General features: G+C 43.6%; 1 protein-coding gene across 1 annotated transcript; it reads right to left on the reverse strand.

Annotated features, from left to right (window-relative positions):
• Positions 1 to 800: 800 nt before the first annotated feature.
• On the reverse strand, positions 801 to 27,685 carry LOC144265821 (cytosolic phospholipase A2 beta-like). The gene is made up of 15 exons (XM_077818840.1): positions 27,650 to 27,685; positions 24,271 to 24,313; positions 22,284 to 22,411; positions 22,039 to 22,149; positions 20,863 to 20,900; positions 19,748 to 19,883; positions 18,639 to 18,775; positions 16,354 to 16,576; positions 15,032 to 15,149; positions 13,037 to 13,174; positions 10,885 to 10,989; positions 9,700 to 9,891; positions 6,644 to 6,810; positions 3,961 to 4,147; positions 801 to 1,157 (listed from the first exon to the last, which is right to left on the reverse strand). The coding sequence occupies exons 3-15, from the start codon at positions 22,350 to 22,352 to the stop codon at positions 913 to 915; spliced, it is 1,866 nt and encodes a 621-aa protein (XP_077674966.1). The 5' UTR covers positions 22,353 to 22,411; positions 24,271 to 24,313; positions 27,650 to 27,685; the 3' UTR covers positions 801 to 912.

The following is a 27,685-nucleotide window of genomic DNA, read 5'->3' on the forward strand; positions in this document are numbered from 1 at the left end:
AAATGGGAGGAAAGAATAATTTCTCTACTAAACCACAAGGGGAATGTAGGTAGGTAGACTGGAATTCTCCAGTTAGAATTTGGCCATGCTACCCCAACTCTTTTGTATGGCCTGGTCTCCAGTGCTGATCCCACATGGATCCCTTTAACTTCAGTGGGAGTTTAAGTGCTCTGTACCTCGGAAAATCAGGCCTTTAATGAGCACAAGTGGTCAGGGCTTTTGTTTGTAATGTATCATCCCAAACGCCGCACCTCTGATAACATTGCCCTCAACACCATGAGGGGATCGGGTGGCATCAGCTCAGTACTGAGAGAAGAGTTTCAGAGGGGTAGCCCTATTAGTCTCTAAGGTGCCACAAGGACTCCTCGTTGGTTTTGCTGATACAGACTAACAAATTTATTTGGGCATAAGCTTTCGTGGGCTATAACCCACTTCATCAGATGCAGGGAGTGGAAAAAAAGTAGGCAGGTTACAGCATATGAAAAGATGGGAGTTGCCTTACCAAGTCGGGTGGGGGGTCAGTGCTAATGAGGCCAATTCAATTAGGGTGAATGTTGCGCATAGGGGTGAAAATCAACAGAGGGAAAATTATTTTTTGTAGTGACCCAGCCACTGAGAGTCGAGTGTAACTCACTGAACTACCACTGGGATTTCCTGGGAGGTCTCCTACCAACCACTAACCAGGCCCCACCCTCATAGCTTATAAGAACAGAGCCTGAGGTTGGTATGGCTGCAAAAACTGGAATTTTTAATGAAACTTTTTTACAGCTAAGACAATTTGAAATGGACAAGATGAGAAATATACAGCTGCCGTATCACTTCATACAATGTAATAGGTAATCAGCAGTGCCTCCCGTAAAATATTGGCAGAACACTGTAACCTATAGTGAGCAGATGATGCAGAAATACTGCCTAGGCAGATTCAACTTCAGAACCGGTGGGTAAACGTGCCCTCTTGCTGGTTCTCCTCCATTCCATAGCCCTCTGAATGGACTGTAGAATCAGGTCTTTGTTATTGTGGATGTTGTAGCTGGTCAGATTCACCAGTTTGTCAAAGTCTTCAGCAGAGTACATTAGTTTTGTAAAATAATATGGTGAGTTACTGTTGGTCAAATTTATATCACCATCCTTCATCTCCAAGGGACTGCGCTTCACCCCTGCAGAGGAAGAGAAAAGCCACCATTGTGAGCTGACTCTTGAATACAAAAGACAGGAAAATGTGTGTCTGGCACACATTACATTCTCAATAGCAATAGCAGTGAACATTTTCTGTTAAGTCCTACTGGTCATTAGATGAGGGCTAGCATAAATGGAGCACTCTGACTGGTCAAATGGGGATTCTAACTCTGTGGGTATCCTGTGGGCCTAAATGGGTGTTGACATTTTTTGATGAAGCTAAGTAGAATATGTCTGCATTTCAAACTCTGACTTTAAACCTGATGACAAACCCCTGCCAGAAGCAGAGAAGGAACAAAAATACATTGGAGGCAGTGGGCCAATTTTTTTCCCCTCTCAGTTAAACTGGCATAAATATGAAGTAATTCCATTGACTTCAATGCTCTGGCTTGACATCACACTGAGTGCAGAATTAGGCCTACAGGCCTTTTCTGAACACTACCGGCCTGATTCTCAAGTACCCCTTCCTTGCACACAATTCCCGCTCAGATTAGTGGGAGCTGCTGGTGCTTGATACCTCTGAAATTCAGGCCATATGAGTCAAATTCTGCCAGCAGGTAATCCATGCAATGCCACAGGAGGCAGAAAAGAATAAATCAACAGAGTCCAAGCCAGTCGCATACGGAAGAGTGGAAGGGGATGGGGAGTCTTCTGCATATCAATCTGTGTTCCTCCAGCTATCAGGTATCACATCTTCATTCTCCAGTTTAACACCATACCCCAAATGTGCCAGTATCCAACATGCCAATGCTCCTGGTAAGTTTTATTATTTATTTAGCACTTAATATCAGGAAATCCTGTTTACTGCATCCAAGGACTACAGAAAGTGAATATTTATGCTTTTGAGTTTGGACTTACACTTCCTTCCTCTCATTTTGCAAGAGAATCTAATTTATTTGCAGCCTGAAAGCAAACTGCCCAGATCAATCTAATTCTGTACGATCTCTGCTAGGGCTCTAAACAGGCCATACTTGAGATGTTATCTGCAATATCTATCTGAGCCATGTGAAATTGACACCTACACTGTGCTCATGAAGTATCAGCTGGCTTCCACACTCTAACTTGGATTATCAGTTTTTCCTGTAAGTTTGATTTCCAGGCTAGGGATACTGAATAATACTCTGTAGAATTTCTGGTGATGTGTTAACACTTTGCCTCAAATGGATCTTTTAGTGTTCTAGCATCATGAGCCACATTTCCTATGCCAACCACCTACGCTGTAGATGCCACTGCTGGTTTTGAGCATGCAAATGCAGGATTTTCATTTTAAAGGGCCAATTTTTCAAAACTGGCCACCTAGTCAAAATCAAATGATTAAATAAAAAGCTCTCTGAGGTGTCTCCCACTCAGCCAGAAATGAAAATTACCACTTTTAAAGTTGAAATCACTAGACCTCCCATTCCCCAAATGCACACTTTCACAGTTGACCTGTCAGCTTGAAGTCCAGATCTATGAATAAATTACTCTTTGGAGGCAAACCGGTATGACTCATAACTCACAGGTTTGGGCCTCGGGCACTGAGAAGCTAAACTCCCACATTCCTTCCACATACTCTCAGCTGCTTTTCATTAAGTGAACTGTGAAAGCCTCTGTTTGACCTGTTATGCTGTGTTCAACAGCTTTGCCTGAATGTGCATTACTCTGTGAAGCTTTCTCTGTCCCCATGGTCGGGCTCCAGCCTTCTTCCTAATATGTTGATTACTAACCTGTAAAGTTTCTACACTGGATTTAGTCACAGTCTGTTTATCCTGTGTTTAACACTAGTATTAATGTTCCATGGTAAATGATAGTAACAGTGGAAACATTTTTCTTAACCACTTATTTTTTAGTTGCTCATAACTTTATTCAAACATTCCTTCTGGGGAGAAGTTTTCCATGAGCAAATGAATTTTTCTGCAAAGCTTGAACAGAATTGATTTAACTGTTAGAGTGTTTTTCTTTGTGTACTCATCTCAAAAACCCAGTTTGCTTCAGGTCTGATTTGAAATTTTGCACTTTGATAGCTCAAAAGGGGTGCAGCATCCTCACTGGGAAAGGCAAATCATTCCAAGTCTGAATAAAATCAATTCATTGTTTTCAAAGGTCTGAGTGTTTACAATTGGACCATCTGCACAGGCATAGCTAGAACGTTGCCTGTTCCTTTTTTTCAGGGTGTCCCACAGCTGTTTAGAAAACCGGGTACCAGCTACTGAATCCTTCTCGCTTTAAAGTGTCCTTTGCTGCTTAAGGCACCTTCTGAGGGAACAGCCTGCTGCTAAATATCTACAGAGATTTAAGCACAATCTTGGTGCAGAGAATGAGCTGTGCTAAAGGTGGTACTAGCTTCCCTGTAGGTCATGGGAGCGTCAGGGTGAGAGCAGAGCTGGCCCAGAGTGGATGTATCCATTTATGCGGGGGGGGGGGGAGGGTGTGGGCTGCTACTTTAATATGTTCTTCCCCTAGAGTCCAGGAAGAATTCTAGCTGAGTCAGCCACAAATTCTCTTATCCCATCCCCCACTACAACCCAGCCCCCTCCACACTCTTCACATGCAAAAGCCACAAAGCATCATTTATTCTGACATTGTTTGCTAGTCTGCATCAATCTCCACGTGTCTGCTCAAACTTGGCTCTGTCGAGGCTTTTGCTGTTATATGTTAGGTCATTGGAGAGTGTAGTCAAAAAACAGGGACTCAGCCCTGGGAATTCATAACAGAGGTGAACAGGACAAATGGGAAATCAGATGTGGGAAGACTGGTCACACAAAGTGTAGTAAAACGATTGGTTCCTGTTGACAGTGAACTTACCAGGTTCCTTGTAGTCCTTGAAAGTGTTGTTCACCAATGGGAAGTGGAGCACTATGGGAGCTCTGGAGTTCTCTGCCTCTGAAAACACGTAACATTCCTTGGGATTCTTCTTGTCTTCCTCACTCAGCTCGATTTTGGGGAATGGGATTCCTTGCGTTTTGCAGTATCTGTATGTCATCTCTAATTGCTGGTTAGACACAGAATATGACCACATTAGAACCCTCACAAAAGACTAGACTCAGGCTTTCCTGTAACAAGTGACACTGAATTACTCTGAAACCACACGAGGCACAATACTGAATGATAGAAACACCCTATACAGCTGCCTGACCAAAAGCCTCCGTGTTATTAAAGCTCAGAGGGTAGGAATTTCCAGCACTGGCTTAACTCTGTTTCCATTGAAGTTGGTGGCAGTTTTAGCTTAGATTTTAGTGGGGGCAGAACTAGGCCAACTCTGAGTGTTTTGCAAATCCCATCCATACTTTATAAACAAACCCCACACAGAGTAATGAAAGGGGCTTGTGGCAAGAGAGAAAAACGGTTACAATTATTCTCTACTAGACATAGGGCACATCTGAATTTTCCAAAAGTATGGAAATGTCAGAGCCAAGGTTTTTGTTCAGTCCATTGTCAAGAGAGGGATGTTCAATGCCAAGCTTTTGTTTCAAGTTCACCTGTACTATCGATCCATGGTAGGAATTGTTATAGTAGCTGGAGAGAATCAAGCATTGGCATGTTCCCCTGTGTGTACTTTGTACTTTATCCCATTAGTAAAATGTCCCTGTCCGTCTGCTTCTAGATGCCTTTACAATACTCAGTAAAAGCATCATTCTTCATAAGCCAATTCAAGGTAAGCAAAATATGGTAATTTTTTGCCAAAAATGGTAATTCTTCCACCAGCCCTAAACTCCCTTAGACAACCTCCTCAGTAAAATCCTGAGTAATTCAAAAGCCCCTTCCAGCCGGCCCTGAGGACCAACACACTCAATATGTGTCAGACTAAGATGGGCAGTGAATTCCAGAATCGCAGAACCCGCACACTGAAATATGCTGCCTCAAACCTCTAGATGTATACGTCTAGGTGATCTTAGTTGCTGGGTTAAAACCCCAGGTCAGGGTGGACATCGCTAAGTGACACAAGACCATCTATATGAAGCCATCTAGATCAATAACAACCACTAATTGCACCCAGATATGAACTAGAACAGGGGTGGGCAAACTTTTTGGCCTGAGGGCCACATGGGGGAATAGAAATTGTATGGCAGGCCATGAATGCTCACAACATTGGGATTGGGGTTTGGGAGGGGGTGAGGGCTCTGGTCAGGGGTGCAGACTCTGGGGTGGGGCTGGGAATGAGGAGTTTGGGGTGTAGGAGGGTACTCTGGGGTGGGACCAAAGGCTTTGGAGGGCAGGAGGGGATCAGGGCTGGGGCAGAGGTGCAGGAAAGGGTGCAGGTTCTGGCTGGGGGTGCGGGCTCTGGGGTGGGGATGAGAGGTTTGGGGTGCAGAGGGTGCTCTGGGCTGGGTTTGAGGGGTTTGGAGAGCAGGAGGGGGATCATCGCAGGGGCAGGTGGTTGGGGCATGGAGAGAGGCTCGGGGGTGCAGGCTTCGAGCGGTGCTTACCTCAAGCAGCTCCCAGAAGCAGTGGCATGTCCCTTCTCCAGTTCCTATGCAGAGGCAAGGCCAGGAGGCTCTGCACACTGCCCCATCCGCAGGCACCACCCCTGCAGCTCCCATTGGAGCACCGGAGAGGGACAATGGAGCGCGTAGGAGCCAGAGCAGGGCCATGATGCAGCTTCCAGAAGCCGCGTGGTGCAGCCCCCAACCCAGTGCCTCAGTTGGCAAGCCGGAGCAGGGCAAGCCCCAGACCCCACTCCCCAGCGGGAGCTCTCAGACCTGCTTAAAACAGCTCGCTGGCCGGATCGGGCCCATGGCCGTAGTTTGCCTGTCCCTGAACTAGAACCTAGTGCAGTCTGGCCGTAGTTTGCCTGTCCCTGAACTAGAACCTAGTGCAGTCTGTGAAGCAAAGATTTACTACACTCCTTTCAAGAAACACTAACTATCTGAGCTTCTGTGCTCTGGAATGACTGAATTTTCCAGCGGTCTATGTATGTAACTCTAACCAGTTCACTGTGCATTAATCCAACATGGAAATGACTGTGCCATACATACGTAGCCACTCACTGTCCAAATGGAAGGGAAAAGTAGGATAATTCTCCTCACATTCCTATTAAAAACGTAAAACATAATAGATAATCTCATTTTTTCATGAAACCATGCATGCAGGGGAGGCTCTTGATGTAAACTGGAGATAGGCTTTGTTGGAACATTATACCTTTTCTGTGCATTTTTACTGGTGTTTTGGCCATTCTGACTAGTTTGCTCTCCCATGAAGGGGGAAATAATGGGAGCCTCTTGGTGGTTATTAACTAAACACTGTTTAGTTTGGTGGCAAAAGATATTGGATCTGATTCAGCAACTGCTTACAACAGTCCTACATGGGTATTAATTTTCTGACATCAGCAGTTACTCCTCTTTTGCACCACTGTGATAGTGGACTTTGGACTACTGAGTCCAAATCCTATTATAACTGTACTGTTAAAAACAAAATAAAAATGGCAGGCAAGCCTTGTAGGAAAGGTGACATCAGTGCAACAAGCAATAGTGAATTTAAATCATCTCACCTGGAACATATTGCCCATTGAGTAATCAAGTGAGATGATGACATCCACATTCCTCTCAGGCTTGAGAAGCGGTGGGCAACTGGTGTTAATGAAATAGCCAACATCTATTAGGCAGAGATGTTTCTCCTGTGGAGTCAGTTTGTTAGGGGATAAGTCCAGCACAGTGTCTGAAAGATAACTGTATTTTAATCAGTGTATCACTAGGAACAATGGACTATTTTTTAAGAATAAGAAAACAAAAAGACAAGATAGTATTAAGTGGTATCTTGCAGTAATTTTAATACGGTTGTAACATGCTTTTCAGCTCCTCATAATTGCCTCCTGAGGTCACATTCCGTCTATATCTGACCCCTCAAATAGTTTCTTTTAATACTGCTCTTCACAACATAACATCTAGAGTGGTTTTCTCCTGTCTTGCCTTCCTACCTCTTCTCCATTCTCCATTTTAGTATATCACATGGGAGAGAATGTCTTTTGAACAACTTTTGTTTCTGCAATCTCAGAACAAAAGATCCTTCTCTCTGCTTGCAAATCAGAATGTAGCCTGTCTAGTGTAATTCTCAAATCCAAATATTTGCAAGTTACCTTTTCTTGCATTCTTATGTTTCTAACAGCAACAAAATATCATACTTCAAATGTATAGCATCTCTTATCCAAGGATCTTATCGTACTTATGAAAATTAATTAAGCCTCACTATTCCTAAAAAGTAGGCAAATATTACTAGATGGATTTTACAGATCAGTAAACTAAGGCATGCAGCGATATAAGGCCCAGATCCTGATAGATTGAGTAGCACATCACTCCACAGTAGTCCAGTCCACTTGGCTTCTCCCTTCCAAGCCCATTATCATTCCCTGGTGGTAAATGCCATTACCTTACTCCCTGGGAGTAAGGCACTATTCAGCATGAGTAAGGATATCAGAATATGATCCTAAATGATTTGCCCAAGGTCACAAAATGAGTGAATGGCAAAGCCAGGAACAGAACCCTGGAGTTCTGACTAGTTTGTGGTCAGAAGCAGGAGTTAACAGCTAGATCACATAGTTGCTTTATGTAATTTTTAGTATATTTCATTCCTGTTGACCTGTCTGCCATAGAATCATACAATAGAGTTGATTTAAAATATGTATAACAACTGTAAGGTGTTCCACATTTTGGAATGCATCTTTGACAGCATCCTGAAGTAATAACTTATGTTTCCATATCCCCTGTTAAAATTAGCAAATAATTCTGTAAAAATGTAACATTCACGGCTGCTAGGAACTCAAGATCCTGATTTAATGAGGGTAAGTTACTTGGTGATTCACAGAGCAAAAACAGGAAGGGGTTTACATTTCAGTTCCTTTTAGTTCAGTGTATATTATTAATTTAAAATTCCACCCCGAACCCAAACCCCCATCTGCATATCACTGTGTTGAAAGTTTTCAGAGTAACAGCCATGTTAGTCTGTATTCACAAAAAGAAAAGGAGTACTTGTGGCACCTTAGAGACTAACCAATTTATTTGAGCATAAGTCCTGTACTTACTTTTCACTGGAAATCTGAATTAAAGCAAGCACTTCATTGGGAGAGTCCCCTCTTATATATTCAAACTCAAAAAGAGCCTTTAAATAAATCCTTTCCATTAAAATCCCTCAAGGGAGTCAACTGGAGTCATTAATTATTTCACTGTGTAAAATTCCCTGGTCTCATTTCACAAATTTACCACAGCAAAAATGAGGCCATTCATGAGCTCTCTTCTTCCCTCTCCAACCACCACCTGGCTGGTAAAAAAGTCATGTTAAACCCAGACCTGAGGTTTCAGTAGGTCTTATCTGAAGAAAACTCTTTAAAACAAAATAAAATGCACCTTTAACCTAGAAAGCCTACCCTTATAACTCATAACACATGAACTAGGGGTCACCAAATAAAATTAATAGGCAGCAGGTTTAAAACAAACAAAAGGAAGTATTTTTTCACACAATGCACAGTCAACCTGTGGAACTCCTTGCCAGAGGATGTTGCAAAGGCCAAGACTATAACAGGGTTCAAAAAAGAAATAGATAAGTTCATGGACAATAGGTCCATCAATGGCTATTAGCCAGGATGGGCAGAGATGGTGTTGCTAGCCTCTGTTTGCCAGAAGCTGGGAATGGGTGACAGAGGATGGATCACTTCATGATTACCTGTTCTGTTCATTCCCTCTGGGGCACCTGGCATTGGCTGCTGTCGGAGGACAGGATAGTGGGCTAGATGGACCTTTGGTCTGACCCAGTATGGCCATTCTTATGTTCTTATATCATTCCTGCACATGTAGATGACCTCTCTTCCTGCCTCTGATCTAAAGATGGGCTCTTAGACCTAACCTTTTCTTGGCTTCGCTGAAGTAGCCAAAAGAGGTTGCAACACCCAATCAGTTATTCACTTTTCCCACAACAGACTGTATGCTTTCCTCCATGCCTCGCCTTATGCATGGGATACCTTCCCTGAACTAATCTGCAAGGCTACTATGCTCTACTCCTGCAAATCCCTCCTCAAGACCCATTTCTATTAGGTTGCCTTCACAAATATTCCAGCTGATAATGCTAGTTGATACTGTTTATTTGATTGTATGTTTTATCCCTCTCCCCCCACACTTCAGATGTTGCTGGTTTTCTTAGGATGTGAGCTCTTTGGGACAGGGACTTTCTCATGTTGTGCATTTGGAAAACACCTAGCACGTTGTGGGCTCTACCTGAATCCAACTGACAACAGCAGCAGAAGGATCTGCCACTGCCAGTAGGGCTGAGGGTACAATGGCAGCCAGAGTTGGACAGGTGGGATCTAGAACTTGCAAGGAGCTTGGAGGTGCACAGGGGTCAACCTCATCCTCTTGCTTGCATTCTAGGGATGAGGTCCCAGAGTGGCTGGTTCTCCAGGTATAAAGGCAGCATACATGGGCAAATTCATATTTTCACCAATCCATTCACTCATCTCTAACACATAATGACTTGTTACATTTTTGTTATTGGCATTAGTCGTATCCCTTGACCTGAGGTGATACCTCAAAAGTGCAGCTAATGTTTAGCTGCAGTTACCTTTCCATTCAATAAATCCTCTCTGTTGGAGATAGTCCTTGTAAAATTCTAGGCCTCTCAAGAAGTTATGAGTCTCTTCCAGTAGCGGGCGGATGGTTAGAATATCATTAAAGATTTCGCAGAGGTTCCCTGACATGGAATAGGAAGGCTTGATGATAATGGAAGAGTCATCGGAAGCATTATTTTCTCTAGCTGGGAAATAGAAAAAGGAGGGTAAGAGAGAACTTTGACAAAGAATGTGGAATGCTCCTTTCTTGGGCTAATCACCCTCTCTGTCTATTTTGTGGGTCAACGCTCTTGTTTCTTTGTCTGTGCACCTCTCTCTCTCTCTCTCTCTCACACACACACACACACACACACACACACACACACTTTAATGAAACAGTTGACCATATTTGATTCTTTTTTAAAGAATGATTTCCAATTTCTAGCCTTCCAAATGACATGCTTGCTTCATAGCCCTGCTGAGAGCCTGACATTACCAACCGCCCCACCTTTTGCATAGTCACAGTTGAAGTGAACTAGTGGTTTGAGAGGAAAATTAAAACTAATCAAAACATTTTTAATTAGCACTTAAATATGGCTGGGTTCAACAGGATGAGATTGGAAGGGTCATTGGGTAAGTGGCAAGGTGAGCGATAAGTTGGTTTGGGCTAGTAGGATGATACTAGCACTTTAGGATTCTTGGTCCTATTTGATTTCAATGATCTTTACAAGAGTTTCCATTTCAATTGTTTAAAAGACACAAAAATAAGGTAAGGGCAGTGCTACCGACCCAGCGCCGTTACCGAATATGAAACAATGGCAACACAATATTGGTCAGCTGAGGAAGTGGCAGAAAAAAGGTTACACTGTAATATACTGGTATAAGAGTCCTACATGGCCTCCATGCAGAATGAACCCGTTTCTGTGAACCCATTTCTGTCACAAGGGAAAGACTCCCATACTATCTCAATGCTTTCAGAGTAAATCTGATACAAGTGAAAATTATACTGGGGGATCCACTGGTAACCACAGTGGAATGACAGAACACAAGTAATGCACTGGTGTTTAGAGAGTTTGTGAGGGTCCATTAGCAGAAGTAGCAGAAATGTATCTTCTCCTAATCCTCTCCTTGATAATGGGAACTATGCAGTCAGTCAAGGTAAGAATATATGTTGATCTTAAAACGCTTTAAACTCTTACCCATATCTGCCATGTCTTTGGCCCAATGGTCCCAGAATTCATCTGAATTTGAGGACCAGTATAAGCCATCCAAAAAATTTCGAGTAAAAATATTAGTCCAGATACCTGCAAGTCCAACCACATGAGAGAAATACCATATCAGCTCAAGTTAACCAGTGGTTTACCTCATCTGAATAAAAATGTCATGAATTTTTACTTACAAGAACCCATGTTGAGTATAGTTAACTAGTTTGAGTTGATTATGCTGTAACGTAGTGCCCTCGATAAAAGAGCAAATCTGGGACTTCGGCTACAAAGATTGGCAGAGCCCAGCCAAGAAAAGCTCCTCCTCAGATGCTGGTGGACATTGCATTCTCTCATTCTACTGGAGGGCAGCAAAGTACAGACTTCACCCACCCAAAAGAGGTCCTCTAATCCCCATGTGTATTATGTGGAGATAGAGAGTATAGAATATTGACAAAAAGGTGTGATGAAGCAGAAAGAACCCAAGACCCTTCTGTGAACTGGTCTTTGGGTCAGAACAGACCAGCAGAGCACAATGTAGTGAATCTATTATTAGTAATATCTGCTAAGGGTGTAGCTGTTGTTGCTCTTTCCATCAGGCTGAAGAGAGTGGGAGGGCACCAGCTGGGGAAGATTTGGCGGTAGGTGCTAGGATGGCAGTTGGGAGGCATGGGGCACAGAAGCAAGGTGTCTGGGACTGTGGGAGCAGCATGGTGTTGAGGGCAGTTGAGGAATAGCCTTGAGCTCCACCAGGTGTGAGGGCTAATAAGGCCTTAGCAACAGAAGCACATACAGAGCTTGCCTCAGCCATGGCACACCTAGCATGGCTCCAGGGACTGTTTCAAGAGAGATGCTACCACAGCACTGCAGAGATCCCACAGGGGCAGCATTTACGATGTAAATGAGACCCAGAGACATCTGCTGCTCCCCAACAGCACGGTTTTCTCTTGCATGAAATCACCAGCACCCAAGAGAGGGTTATCAAATCAAGTGTTATTACTTCTATTTATAAATGAAGGCATGTATCTGTTTGATGAGAATTTGACAGGTACAGGATCAGATTGTGAATGGACTTGTGTAGATGTACTAGGGTGCAAGGAGCTCCCACTTCTTGTGCCCTCAATGCACACACACACACAAGAGGCCAAACTCAATCATGGTGCGACTGCCAGTGTTGCCATCTCTTGCAATGAGAGTAAGACCGTTTTAGCCCCTAGTGGAGCCAGTTTATGATGCCAAAAGCTCCTGCCCTGATATGGATTTCAGCCCTGCTTAAAGGGGGGAACCCATTCTGATTGGCTCCCTTCCCCACATGCCTGCCTCCTGGGGAAAAGCAACCAATCAGGGCTGCTGCAGGAGGCTCTCTCCCCTCAAGAGTCAAGAGGAGTTTGGGGGTATGGCAGGGGAAAGCTGACACCATTGTCACAGGAGAGGAGGGAGCAGAAAGACCCTAGCAATTCTGCTTCCTCCTCCCTTCCCCATCCTATGAAAAATGGATTGGCTCTGTTTGCTGCTGCTCCTCCCCCTCCATCCCTGTGCCACCAGGTCTGGGAAGGGGGTGAAGAATCCCTGGAGTTCCAGGAGGACCAGAGGTAAACAGATGGGCAAAGGGCCAATGTGGGAATGGGGGGACAGAAGTGATGAGGGGCTGGGAATGCATCACTAATTGGTGGTCTATGGGATGGGCAGGTGTGGGGGCTGGTGGGCTAGAATGGATGTGGGGGCTGGTAAGTACATAATTCATTTCTGGGCTGGGGGATAGGTAGATATGGGGTTGCAGGGCACAGAGTTAATTATTTAGAAATTTGGGGTTTGAGGAGAAGCTGGAATCTCTGCGAGTGCCAAAACCAGCCAACTCTGTATTTGGAAGATTGTGTCAGTAGGGGAGGGGGTAGGGGGAGTCCAAAAATCAAAAGATAGACCAAAAACACAGTATAATTTTTTTTAAATCTCGTTATTTTAGGGAGACTGAAGTATGATTTTTGAACTTTCGAGGTTAGCAGTACTCGACTCCATTGGATCTGGGTAAATTTGACCCTAGGAATCTGGCCATTTAGGACTGCAATATATAGATCAGTGGCCAGCCAGTGCCACATTTATGTTCTCTATGGTGTTTTAATTAGGCTATGTTCCATGAATAATAGGTCACCTTCCAGAAAGCAGATCCGAGACTCTGGGAGCTTCTTCACCAACCTCCCCATGAAGAACTCACTGTCAAAATGTTCTGATCGAATGGAGGCTCCGTATTTCTGGAATCCCACCTCGTAAGGTGAGAACTCCACCCATTCTACAAAAGGATTGACACACAAGACTTTTATTATAATGTTAAGAGAGTAGGAAAAGAAAATGAGACTTACGCAGATGGATAAAGCAATTCACAAATCAAACAATTTTGCTCCCCCCAGCTCGTCTGTGCTGACTGTAGCTTGTATATGATAAGCCATACTACCCTTTTCATTCACATTTGGCGCTGATGTACATGGAGACTAAATTGGTTTCTCATCTCAGGAGACTATTGTCTCTCCAGATAAGAGTTGAGAGACCCATTGATGAAGCCCTGGGTGGAAGCCCAGGATTGAATGAATCTGGATACTCGGACATAGAGGCCAATTAGTGCCAACTGGTTCACTGTTGGGTAACAGCAACTCCTAACAGGCCTGACAAACTCACTACCCTAACACACCGCTTTCATGGTATTTATCCATAAACCATGTTATGTAAGATCTTACCTGAAAGCCAGGATCATGCTGATCATTAATATTACTGTGAAATGTATGTGTGCCTATTATGTAAAAAGTTACATATGCATAATGATAACATGCTCCTAAAGTCTGAATCAAAGTAGGGTTGACAAATGGGTTTTTCCAAGACAAAGGGTAGATATCCACCTATCTATCTTGGTTCACGTGTAAACTAAGCATTGTAAGTCAACACAATGGAAACCCCCATTAACATATAAAGTCAACAGGGAGATGGAAAGTGAACAGGGAGAGAAGACATCAGAGACTGAACCACAGGGAGCTGGGGATAGACAATGAACTTTGGGGATATAAGAAGAAGGAAAAAGGACACCCCTTGATCCTGCACATGAGGAAGTATTCAGGCAATGCAATTACATTTGTGAAAATGGGATCCCAACCTGCCCTGGTTAGAAACACTATAAAGAACATTGAGGTGACTGCTTTTAGACTGATGGTTAGTCTGCTAAAGTTAAGTTTAGTCTCTAGAAAGCAGGTATTGATTTTGTTTTATATGTAACCTCTCTGTTTCTATTATCCTTACTCACTAGCTCTTAAATCTTAACCTTTGATAATAAACTTAAGATAGATTTATAGTGAAAACAATCTCAGTGCTGTGATGTTATACAAGAACTGATCCTGGGTTGAATCAGATAAGTTGGTGTGCACATGGTTCCCTTGAGGACACAATACCTAGTATTTCTGTGAGTGTTCAGTGGATAAGGGCTGGACTCTACAAGGGAACAATTCAAAGAGTGGTCAGGGACTGGGGTGAACCTACTGTTAAGCTGCAAGGCAAAGTAAGTGCTGGCATAGCCCACGGGACTGTTTTAGCGCTTAGCAAGCTGGTGGTGCAAAAAGGTGGCTCTCAGTCCTGAGCATGCTGACAACCATCACAGATGCTAAGGCCAAGATTTTCAAAAAATGTGGGCCTAACGTTAGACTCCAAAGCTTAGATTCAGGCTTCTAAATAAGATCAGATCATTGCCTGTTTAGATATGTATATGGCCCTCCTCATGGTAGTAAACAAGGGCAGTAGAGAAGTACTCTCCTGATTTTACAGATGGGGAACTAAGACACAAGGTACATTATAGGATTTGCCCAAGGTTACACAGAAGGTCTGTGGCTCAGCTGGAAACTACACTCCAGTCTCCTGAGTCTACAACCAAGTTCCCTGTCCATGTCCAAGTGCCCTATCCTCTAAATCATCTCCTCTCATCTTCAAAAGTAATGAGCACCCAGCAGTTCCCAGGTAAGGACGAATTCCTTTCTCACTCCAGTTAAAGGTAAACTTTCCAGAACTGGTGCTGAGCAGGAGGGATTTTTTCCCTTCTCAAAATCTCTTTAGCCTCTCTGACCCATAAGGAACTGAATTCAGAAACAAGGGTAAAGCTTGGAACACTTACCTCTAAATTTAAAAGTGCTGATCTGTTCTGCTTTGACGTTGAGGATTGCATAGAGAGGCAAGGGGTTCTGACCCTGATCCACAGCCTTGCGCTGGTCTGAGAGTTTACTTTCCTCTGGCTAACAAAGGAGACACAAAATATCACAAAGAGCATAAGGAAAATTGAAACAAAATCTGAAACGCAGTAAGAAGCAGCTGCCAGCAGAGTCAACCTAGGCAGCATAAATAGATGTGTTAATACCAAATGCATAAATCTATTGGACATATTGTCAAGCCGGACAGTCTCTGGACACAAATCAGACGTCAAGAATTATAACATTCAAAAACCAGTCAGAGAACACTTCAGTCTCCCTAGTCACTCAATTACAGACCTAAAAGTGGCAATGCTACAACAAAATAACTTCAAAAACAGACTCCAATGAGAAACTGCTGAATTGGAATTAACTTGCAAACTGGACACCATTAAATTAGGCTTGAATAAAGACTGGGAGTGGACTCTACATTACACAAAGTAAAACTATTTCCCCATGCTTATTTGTCCCCCTACTGTTCCTCACACCTTCTTGTCAACTGTTGGAAATGGGCCATCCTGATTATCACTACAAAAGGTTTTTCTTTTTCTTTTCTTTTTTTCCTCCTGCTAATAGCCAATCTTAACTGATCGCTCTCGTTACAGTTGGTATGGCAACACCCATTTTTTCATGTTCTCTGTGTATATATATCTCTTCCTACTGTATTTTCCACTGCATACATCCAATGACGGTGTTTTAGCCAATGAAAGCTTATGCTCAAATAAATTTGTTAGTTTCTAAGGTGCCACAAGTGCCCCTCGATATTTTCAGAAGTGGCCTCCAAATCTCTGTCTGGATTTCTGCATGGATATTTTTTGACACCAGGTAACATTTTCAAAAGCATCTGAGTTATTTAGGCAAATCCTATTGACCTTTAATGAGGCAGAGGCAAATTTGCAGAAGTTATTAGTGATTTTGGTGACTCAGCTCTTGAGTGCCCAACTTCAGACACCTTTAAAGGCAGCTGATTTTCAGAGGCTGGTTGCTCAGCACCTTTCGAAAATCAGTAGGGCACTCAAAAACTGAGGCACTCAAAAATCACGTGATGCTTTGGAAAATCTTAACTCACGTTTGAACATAGGACCTGGGCACTTTGGTGAACTTTATCCACCTCTATTTCTGAACAGTTATATTTGAGGAGACTATATGTTTGCACGCACACACGTTGTCATTAAAGGCTCAAAGAAACAGAGAAGTCATTTTCCTTAGCTATAGCATAGCAAGTACGTGCTCCAGGAAGCACTGTATGTACCTCATCATGTAAAAACGCTTCCTGAACAAGTGACCACAGCTCTGTAAAAGATGAGATGTGTCCTTCTTTTGCCCTCTTAATCATCTCTTCATGATAATACTTCAGATGCTCCATGGAAATAACATTCATCTTGCACTTCATCACCTGTTTCTTTGCTAGACTGATTAGCCCTTCCAGAGTTTTCTGTGACCAGTCAGTATTTTTGTACAGGTTGGTCATGGTCCTGAAGCAAAGAGGTGATGTTAACAAAACAAGAATTGGTTTAATAATACAAACACGTTACGTTTACCTGGTGTCTTCCACTCAAGGACATCAAGGCACTTTACAAACTTTGATGAATTAAACCTCACAGCACTCCTATGAAGCAGGTGAGGATTACTTATGGATGTTCTTGGTCTCTACAGTATTCAGACCCAGATCCAGTATTCCTCGAAGAGCTTGGGGGTGTTTGGATCTGAGGGCTTGGATTGGGCCCTGTGTTCAGTATTGCTATTCCTATTTTGCCAGTGGAGAAACTCAGAGAATTGTTAAGCATTTATTCCTAACCCCTTGGACGCAGTGCAGGGTTCATATTGACTGCACCGGAAGCAGGATTCCTGTCCTAAATACATCTGTTTGGAGCATTTATGACAAAAATGAAATTTTCACTGCAATATGCTGTTTCAGCAAAGCCAAAATGTTTCATGAAGCCATATCAGTTTTGCTGGTTTTCATCAGGAAGGAGAAGGAAGAAACAGTGAGACAGAGAGAGAGAGAGAGTGCTTTCTTATAGCCTATAGCCTGGTTAGGGCACTGGCCTGCACTGTGGGAGACCCTGGTTCAAAGTCCTTGCCTCTGCCTGATTCAGTGTGATCTGGGATGAAAAACTATTCTAACTTAGCAGAACTGGGACTTGAACCCGGGTCTCCCAAGCCAGTGACCTAAACACTCCACTGCCTAAAAAAAGAAATCAGGTTTCAATCCAAAAACAGACATTTAAATATAATTCACAAAAATTGTCAAAAGGTTTTGCTTTTGTTCCAGCGCACAATGACACCAAATTTCAAAACCTCAAAAGTTGCCACGCAACAGAACTGTCATCCTGTGGTCAGCTCCAGTCCAAAGTGACCTCCCCAAATTTACCTGAGTGTCAGTGGCAGAGCTAGGATTGGAAGCCAGAGCTGTTATACAATGCTCCCGCCTCTTCCTCCAGTATGGTACACATGGAGTTTTACATGACCACGCACAACACCGTTAATTTTCAGAAGCTGCCCTAGAAGTGTTCCTCAATCAGGATATGGGGACCCTTGGATGTAACTAATTGAGTACTAAACAAACGCTCGGGGCATGTGAAACAGTGATTCTTTAACATATTTAAATAGTGGGTTACAGATTAAATAAACGTAGCATTTCTAACATTGAAAAAAAATCTAAAATAATCTGAAACTGATCTTGCAGTGCAAGTATTCCTATGCAAGATAGTGAAACCTAAGTTTCTTCAAACACATGCTGGTTGCCCTGCAAGAATTAAGAGTGAGGCTAAACAACACCTCTGTTTATATACATTACTTAGGCTATGTCTACACTACCACGGTAAATCAACCTCAGTTACACAACTCCAGATATATGAATAATGTAGCTGGAGTCAATTTAGCTTAGGTCGACTTACTGCAGTGTCTACACAGCACTGGGTCGATGGGAGACACTCTTCTGTTGACTTAACTTACTCTTCTCATTCCAGGTGGAGTCTACCGGAGAGCGATCTGCGGTCGATTTAGTGGGTCTTCACTAGACCCGCTAAATTGACTCCCTGGTGCATTGATTGTTGGAGCATCAATCTGGCAGTAGTGTAGACATAGCATTAGGCTGGGAATACACAAAAGTGGTGGGGAAGAACAGAGGGTATCTCTGTGTGAGGGCAAGTAGAACCTCTGTGTTTATAGGTTCTAAGGCTTTCTACAATGATGTGTGTTCTTTTAGAAGAGAGGGGTTGAAAAAGAGACAAAATTTGGAGAGATTTAGCAGTCCTAAATTGAAATTGTTTTAAAATGCCAACTCAGAGTTTTAGCAATGGACTAGGAGCATTCAAGAACACTAAGGATCTAAACAAGTTACAAGCATTTGTCACTGCATTGAAATATCAGATTTCAGTGTAGCAGCCGTGTTAGTCTGTATTCACAAAAAGAAAAGGAGTACTCGTGGCGCCTAAGGTGCCACAAGTACGCCTTTTCTTTTTGAAATATCAGAGTCCCAGCCATTCTGGAGCTGTAATTTAAAAAAAAATAAAGCCCCTCTCTTGTCCTCACCATGTTGAGCCAGAAGTACCAGTGAGATATGTAGCACAGTCCAAGAGATTCAGCTTCTGGAGACCTAAGAGGTGGCCATACATTGCTGACATTGCCCTGATACTTCCTCCTGTTGCCATGACAGCTATCACTGGGATCTGTTGAAAACAAACATTAACCTTAACATTTAGCTACCTGCCTACTCAGAAAAGACAACTGAAGATCTGGGGTTGGAATCAGCAGATATTCTCGGAAAATGCTTAAATAGAGCCAATGTTTAGTCAGTCCTCTGGAGAGTCATCTTATTCATTGACGTTAGTGAGGAGTGAACCTCAAAAGGTATGTGGGTTCCATTAGCCGCAGCTGAACCATAAGAAAGTTTAAAATTTTGAATGAACATGCAAAGTCTCCTTCTTCTCCTCACGCATTATCAGTGGCACTGTGATGATTTATACCGGATAAGAATTTGTCCCTGAGCATCAAGAAAATGTTTTAAAGATCTAATAATGAAAGAATTCAAAGAAGTCATGATCTGCTTAGTGAGCTAAGAGCAAGGGGGATGGGAGGGGAACGGGCGGGGAACAGTACATCCATCAAATGAAATTATTCTTTATTAATTATTTACTTAACTCTAACAAAAACACATCTAGAAAGGGATGTGTTAAATTCAAAATTCATCCTAGTTCTTAGCAGCAAAGCAGATACTGTAAAATAACAAGAACTTTTTGTGAAAAATCAAAACCAGAAAAATTTCAATTCAGAAGTATAGGCAGGATGTCTTATGGGAGTTGAATTTCTGGGGCCTCATGCCCCCATTCTCCTCTATGGGCCAGGGTCCCTGGCTGGACCACACTTTCCATTTTCGGCCAACTGTAATATTAAAGCATGGCGTACACAGCAGCATTTTTAAACGCTACTCTGTATATAATTCCAGGATCCTTCATCATTTTTAAATATGGCACTTTGGGGTTCTGTTCCAGCTCCATTAAAATCAATGCATTTGCCTGCAACACAGAAGGTCTGAAGATGAAATTCACTGGGAACTGCACAGATGCAGACTCACCATATCTGAAATATATTTTCCTCTCCCATAACCTCACCCTAGTCACAGGACTGACTGACTCACAAACCTCATGCTCATGCAGATCTCTCCTCAGCTGAAGAACCTTTTTCAAGGCACTAGCAACCACCTTCTTCCTTTTCTGCAAGAAATCTTGCTCCTCTTCACACAGATTGTACCCTAAACGCACATCTAGATTTTCTGGGCTGGAACATACGTAATGATATGTAATCACGCAGGCCCAGATCAGCTTATTAAAATGTAAACAATACATTTTCAGCAAATTAAGTTCTATAAAGAATCATGATTCACCATTCAGATTTACAGACACACAAACCAGTCCCACAGCCTCAGAGCAAACAACTGACATTAGCCTCTTCACGGTTTTGCATTGTCTTGGTAACCTTTATGTTTTTCACTAGAAAGTTCACTGAGATTAATGGAATTTCAGCACATATCTAGCAGGACCAGCCTGACAACAGGCTTATTCTCTAAGCATATCTGGTATTTCAGTCATTGAAAGATAGCTAAACTGGAGAGAAATCTCTTCATGCCTCTAATTAGCCTTATCACTGGCACCCCAGCTATGAATCTTTTCTGAGATATCGTGACCAGAACCAAACACAGGATTCCATGTGAGGCTGCATGATTGATCAACGCTATTGTAATATACTATGCTCTGTATTTTCTGTTCTTCATGCATCCTAACATTTTACTTTCCTTAGTTAGTGCTCCTTTCTATTGGCTTCCCTTGGGCTGGATTTCCTTTTTTGGAAGATAGCTAGTTGCCTTGAATAACCTCTTGAACCTTGCTTTTTAAATCCTATCCGTTTTTTCCTATTGCTTTCCTGCTTCTCGGTCTCTGCTGGGGTATGTTTAAGAAGGCTCCATGCTGAGAGTAAGGATTTTAATTCTCTCATTTTTCATTTTAGATCCTTTGCAACTAGGTTCCTCATAGTTTTCAGATTCCCCTTTTTCACTTAATGTCCTGGTATTCATTTATGTTATGGTTTCCCCCAAGGAAGTTTACTATATTGTAGTCCCTCTTCCAGTGGCTCTACTATAGTGACTTATTGAACTGACTTATGTGTGTTACTTATGATTAAGTCAAGAATAGCCTCTCCTCTCAAGTGCTTTAGAATTAACTGTCCCAAGAAGCAATAATGGAGAAAGAGGATTTCTTACCAATCATTTACTTGGACCTGCAGCTCCAACTGTGTACCCTAAAAGCAAAGAATTACAATATTAAAAAGACAGGTAAGATTTCAATAAATGAACAATGGTGGTTTAGTGAGAGGGATGGTCTTTTCACTCCCCAATCTCCGTGTCTTCTGAGATGAATGGCTTCCCACGCTCCTCCTCTGTTATCCTTGGGAAGGAGCAGGAGATCAGCCTACTGCCCCCAACAGATGTTCGAGACAGCCTAAAGTTTCAGCAGCAGTGGAACTGACAGCATTGTTTCTGGTTCCACTGCAGAATGAGTGGGATAGACCACCCACCTCCCTGTGGATCCCCAAATGGAGTGGTGGAGCAGCACGCCAGCCTGAGCAGCAGTACCAGGCTTCCCCTCACACCAAGACAAATGTTGGAGGAAGGGGGCCAGCCAGCCCACTGAAGACCAGCAGGGGGAGAAAGGATATAAGTCACTAGGTCCCACCAAAAGGCTGCTAAAGGTAAGAAAGGGAAGTCAGGGCCTGCGGAAGAGGGGAACACTGAGACTTCTAGGGATGGGGGGATCCAGAGGGTGTCAGAAAGATTTTCATTTTCCCTTCTCCCTGGGAGAAAGGCTCCTGAAGGATTAATTTCTTCACTCCCTAGCCTCACTCCAAGCCTGCCATGAGGTTTGGAAGAGGGAGCACAGTCCCCACTGGCAGAGTAAGAGGAGATGATTGGATTGGCGCTCCTCTAGCTCTGCCTGGTCTATTAGAACTGGAGGAGCAGTCAGCTAGCCAGCTCCAGGGATGATGGGTGACACAAATGTCAATCAGCCAACATTTTTAGATTAAGATTAAAAAATATCCAGCTGGCCGGAGAGCAATGCTACTCCTGCTTTCAGGAAACTTAGTTTTGGACACACCCACCCCTATTCATCATCTTCAGAAAGGGATGTCCCAACAGGGCTCAGACCAATAAAACGTTGCTATTCTAAAGACAGTGAACTTTCCGAGACAGAATAGCATCTACGAAGCCTCAATAGCCTGATAGTTTTATCCCAGCTTCCTGTCCACCCCACTAGTTTATTGATAGATTAAACAGATTACCAATTGCTATAATGCTTAACAGTTATTTTCCTTTATTCATTCAACTGACTTTTATCTTTGTTCCCTTCAGCAAAAGTCAATGTAAATGACACACATTCACCTTTTCTACAGGAAGGCCTACTTTCACTTTCTGTCCCACACCAAGTAATGTCAGGGGTATTGTTAAGGAGTCATCTGAATTGTCTTCATTCTCTTCTGTATCTGAAACACACTGTGGGAGAGGGAACTTAACTGTTTTATCTGGAGGCAGGAAACATTTCAGATCTGTTGAACAAATGAGCAGCTCTGATCCTCTGTAACTGGGTGGGAGAGTTGTAACAAGTGATAACAAACAGAGGCTATTACCTGCAGCCTGGCTTTTAGTACTGGCTCCCAACTCTTTATGCAGTGAAAGAGGAAAGTATCCGAGTCCATAGTGGTTTTCTGTGTTCCTTCATATGATGCATCCACCGTAAGCACAACGTTTTTATTCTCTAGAGAAAATAGATTTATACTGGGAACATGACTGACTGGGGTACAACAACCAACATAATCGGCACACTTCTTTCTGTGCAGTTTGCAACTTTCACAGAACCCTTCAGCAGGCTACCACATTGACAGATCTCAAGCCACAGCCAAGCAAAAATGGCCAGTAGCCGGTATTCTCATTCAACAAAAGGAAATTTGAGACATATTGGCCTTCCCACTGTTGACATGGGGGGATCCTCTCCCACTTTTTTTTCACCCACGAAAGCATGTGCCACCTTGGTAACTCTATCCCTTTTCCTTAAAGTTAAGAGTTAAAATTGAAAGAGGATTGAGACTGAGAAGGGCAACTCAGAGACTTTCATTGCACCATATTTTATTGTCATTCAAAGGGCTATTTAGAAACAGTCCTCACTGCGACTTAATATGCCTGCAGCTGGAAATAACAGGTTACTAAAAGGGTAGATTTTGTTGCCTGATACCCTAGCCAGGAAATGGACTCACCTTTCAAATACTTTTTATTCTCCTCCTTGTCCACCTGAACTTCTAAGCGGCAAACTTCACGCGACTGTGAGTGACAATCAGTAAAAGAATGGATGATAAAGAAATATACTAAGAATGTTTCTAATGGGGGTGAAGACTGGAGACATGGACAGCTGATGGGTTCTTGTGCAGTTTGTATCATAATCAGAGCGTGTATGTCAGCTTCCCACTGTTCCTGATTGAGGTTACTTCAACTATCTTCCCTATAACTTATTCCAATTGATCTCTAATGCATTGTTAATGCTACTGTAGCTCCTGGGGATATTTCAGGGACAACTCATACTAAATCGTTAAGGCACATTCAGACAGCATGGCTGGAAAATCTATGGCCAGAAGATCAAAGTCTTACTCCTTATTCAGGAAATGAAGGGGAAAGGGATAAAACATGACTTCAAAAGACAACCCGGGATTGGCAGTTGTAAGGAGAGGTTCCTGCGGAGTGCGTGCTGCCAGCAGCTCTTCCACTACTTGGTAGGATGCAGTTTGTGCTCCCTAGGCACTGGGCCAGCCAAGGGCATCTCTCTCCGCAGCTCAAAGTAGCTAAAGTGGGACGCAGCACCACTCAGATTTGGCCCATCCACCCCTCGTAGATGGACACAGAGAGGCAAACGGGCCAACCCTGACTGGCACTACAAGCCAGTGCACTATGTCACAATGCCACTCAAATGGAGGGGTTGGGGCAAAGTGGCCTTCAAGCAAGACAGGGGGCTTTGAGGGTCAAAGTGCGATCCCTCTGAAATCCAGGACTATTGGGAGGTATGGCCCAGGAGGATTAGCAATGTTTCATATACCACCTGCTGGGTAATAACATGAGAGGACTCCAAGCTTGTAAAACTAAATTGGCCATTTATTAAGAGAGACTGCAGCTAGCATTCCAACCATGTGCATCCAGACAGTCTTCCAGGTGCCTCCTCCAAACTCTTCCCTCCTGCAACCTGTGCTCCTCCCTCCAAGTTCCATGCAGGCTGCTACAGGAAACAGCCTTGCCTTCACTCCACCCCAATTAAGGCTAATGCCAACGCACAGTACCTACATGCCTCAGCCACATTGTGGCTGGCCTTTGAAGAGGTAGACCTAGGGCAAGAACAAATATTTGCACCCTCCCTGCCCTTGTGATGCTACACATGGCCAAAAACTATCTGACCCAAAGTAAACAGAATCCAGCCTCTCACAGTGAATGCTTTCTAGCAGATCTAGAAAGAAACACTGTCTAGAAAACCCTGCTGTATAAAGTACAGAAAGGATTTTCTAGCACAGGGAAAAGAAACAAATGAAGGGAAGACACTTAGGGAAGGAACAAAGGAAAAGTCAAAATTAAACTTACTACTAGGACACCATTTGTAATGAGCTTCTCAGGAGGACCAGGACTGAAAAAACAGAACCAAAAAAATCAAACCAATTTTATTGAGTTGAAGGAATTATTTTAAATGAGCACTTGTAAGTGTACAGTTAAGAACAAATGGCTTCCCTGCTTAAAAGTTAATGCAAAACACTAATGTATTTTGAGAGCCCTAACAAATGGAACAGAAATATGGGCACTCACTAAGCAAATTAAACAAAACTTTAAAAAGTTAGACAATGGAGATACACAGCTGCTATCACATTGAGAAACCAAAAAAACACAAAAACATTGATCCTGGTCCATCTAGATTCATATCGTGCCTGTAGCATGCTATGGTGGGAGAGGTATTCATCTGAGCAGCTTTGGCATTTGGACTGGTTGCCTCAGCTCTTCTGCCATATCTCTGCAGCCTAACTATACACCATAGAGGTTCGCTCCAACCTCATGGGAGCAGGTGGAGCCCACCCCAGGGTTCTCATGTTCTCCTGCAGCACCCAGGCCTAGGGTCAGATGGGCTATAATGAAGCATCCCCACTTGAAACCAAGTGCTATGGAAGCCACAAATGTCTTTGCCTCAGATCAACCTGATTTGTGATTAACTGTAGCAGGAGCCAGCATATGATCCATAAGAGGAAAGCAAAAACCACTATAAATACAAATTATGCAATGCTTTAAATTTGGAGGAAATATCCTGTCTGACTCCTCCAGATTATTATTTATATCACGGTCATCTAGGAATCCTGAACAAGGATCAGGATCCCATTGTGCTAGGCACTATACAGACAAGCAATAATAAAAGACACTCTTTGCCCCAGACAGCTTACAGTCTAAGGCCTCGATCCTGCAAACACTTATGCATGTGTTCAGTGGTGAGCTGGAGCCGGTTGTTAAATTTAGAAGCCCTTTTAGAACCAGTTGTTCCGCGAGGGACAACCGGTTCTAAAAGGGCTTCTAAATTTAACAACCGGCCAAAAGTGGCACCTTAGGTGCCAGCTCCATGGGTGCTCCAGGGCTGGCGCACCCAAGGGGAAAATTTGGTAGGTGCAGCCCACCCACCGGCAGCGCCCCGCCCCGCCCCGCCCCGCGCCCGGCCCCAGCTCACCTCCACTCCACCTCCGCCTCCTCCCCTGAACGCACCGCCCCGCTCTGCTTCTCCGCCCCCCACCCCCCATTCCCCCTGGCTTCCCGCGAATCAGCTGTTCGCGTGGGAAGCCGGGGCGGGCTGAGAAGCAGGTGGCGGCTTCACGCTCAGGCCCAGGGAGGTGGAGGCGAGCTGGGGTGGGGGGGAGGAGAAGCAGAGCGGGGTGGCACGTTCAGGGGTGGAGGCAGAGCGGAGGTGAGGTGAGCTGGGGCCGGGCGCGGGGTGGGGAGCTGCCAGTGGGTGCTCTGCACCCACCAAATTTTCCCTGTGGGTGCTCCAGCCCCAGAGCACCTACGGAGTCGGCGCCTAAGGTGCCACTTTTGATATGATCAGTGGGGGGAGCAGCCACTCCCCCCCCAGCTATGCTACTTCACCCCTAGGAGCCAGAGGGACCTGCCGAATGCTTCCTGGGATCTGCCCCAGGTAAGCAAGGCCAGGACTCCTCACCTCGCCCCCCGGCAGGTCCCTCTGGCTCTTAGGGGTGGGATGGGCACCCACAACAGTGGCCCACGAGACCCTCCTGCCCAGTTCTGGGGGCAGTCAGGGGACAGGGGAAGGGGGTGGATGGGGCACGGGTCCCGGGGGGGGGGGGGCATCAAGGAATGCGGGGGATTGGATGGGCAGGAGTCCAGGGGGGCGGGGATGGACAACGTCCCCCTCATGGGGTGAGGAGGGAACCGGTTGTTAAGATTTTGGCAGCTCATCACTGCTTGTGTTTATTTATTACTGTGAATAAATCAATGAGACTACACTCAGTAGTAAAGTCAGTGAGACCACTGAAATCAATGGGACTACTCATGGCAGTTGTAATAAAGTGAATTTGCTGTGTTGGTCCCAGGATTTGAGAGAGACAATGTGGGTGAGGTAATATATTTTATTGGACCAACTTCTGTTAGTGACACACGCAAGCTTTTGAGCTACACAGAATTCTTCTTTAGGTCTGGGGAAGGAAATCTCAGACACACTGATTTCACAGTAAAGTAAGCATAGGCATAAGTGTTTTCATAGATCTTTAGGCCAGAAGGGATCATTATAATGATCTAGTCAGATTTCCTACATAACAAAGGTCATAGAATTTCACCTAATGATTTCTGTAGGAAGCCTGGAACTTCTGTTTGAGTTGTAGCATATCTTTGGGGAAAACACACAATCTGAATTTAAAGACTGTGTGATGGAGAAATTGTTCCAATGGTCAGTTACTCTCACTGTCAAAAAATTGTATCTTATTTCTAGTCTGAATTTGTCTCACTTCAGCTTTCTCATTATGAATTTTTCTGCTAGATTATAGAGCCATCTATTATCAGAGATCTCTTCCCTATGTAGGTACTTGCAGAACATGCTTATGTCACCCCTTAACCTTCTCATAGATAAAACTAAATAGCTTTAAAAGTCTGTTATCATAAGGCATGTTTTCCATTCTTTTCCATTCCATTCTTTTCTAATCATTCTTGTAGCTGTTTCCTAAACCATTTCCAATTTTTCAACATTCTCTTTGCAATGTGGTCACCAGAACTGGATGCATTATTCCACCAGTGGTCTCACTGATGCATAACACCTCCTCCCTACTTGAGATTCTCCTTATTTAATACATCCAAATACCTCATATGCCCTCTTAGCTACAACATCGCACTTGGAGCTCATGCTAGTTATCTACCATTACTCCTAAGTCTTTTTCACTGTCACTGCAATCCAGGATATTGTCTGTCATCTTGTAAGTGTGACCTACCTTCTTTACTCTGGACCTTGCATCTGGCTGTATTGAAATGCATCTTGTTCAAAAGAGTCCACCTTACCATGCAATGCAAATTGGTTTCTATAAACTGACTTGTCCCAATGTTATTTACCATTCCACCTATTTTTGTGTCCCCTGAACAACTTATCAGCAATAATTTTATGTTTTCACCTAGATCATTGATAAAAATATGGAATAGCACTGGACTGAGAACAGACCCCTGTCCTCTAGAAATACCTGCAATAGGTGTACAAAACTGATAAATGGAGTCAACGTGTGTTGGGATAATGAGATAAAAATAAAACAAAGTTAAGCAGTAAAACTGTAATCTCAACTCTCCTCTTCTTCTTTTTTTTTTAATGGAGGAGGAGGAGGAGGATACATTTCCAATATTACATTCATGTTGATCCTTGTTGTGAATTTATTACCACCACCTTACCAGTCTACACATACCACTCAAGGGCCTACAACTTTGGACTTTTACTCACATTGTCTCCATCTTGAATTCCACTTCCAGAGAATCC

The sequence above is a fragment of the Eretmochelys imbricata genome, chromosome 6, assembly GCF_965152235.1.
Source record: "Eretmochelys imbricata isolate rEreImb1 chromosome 6, rEreImb1.hap1, whole genome shotgun sequence".
In the NCBI taxonomy this organism is placed as follows: domain Eukaryota; kingdom Metazoa; phylum Chordata; order Testudines; family Cheloniidae; genus Eretmochelys; species Eretmochelys imbricata.

Bases quoted from the DNA above. Each gene is read 5' to 3' on its own strand.
- LOC144265821 (XM_077818840.1), bottom strand. From the start codon at position 22,352: ATGGACTCGGATACTTTCCTCTTTCACTGCATAAAGAGTTGGGAGCCA. The intron at 15,150-16,353 runs GTACATACAGTG...CTCCTTTGTTAG, and splicing joins AAGCGTTTTTACATGATGAG to CCAGAGGAAAGTAAACTCTC. The intron at 9,892-10,884 runs GTAAGAGTTTAA...TCTATTTCCCAG, and splicing joins CAAAGACATGGCAGATATGG to CTAGAGAAAATAATGCTTCC.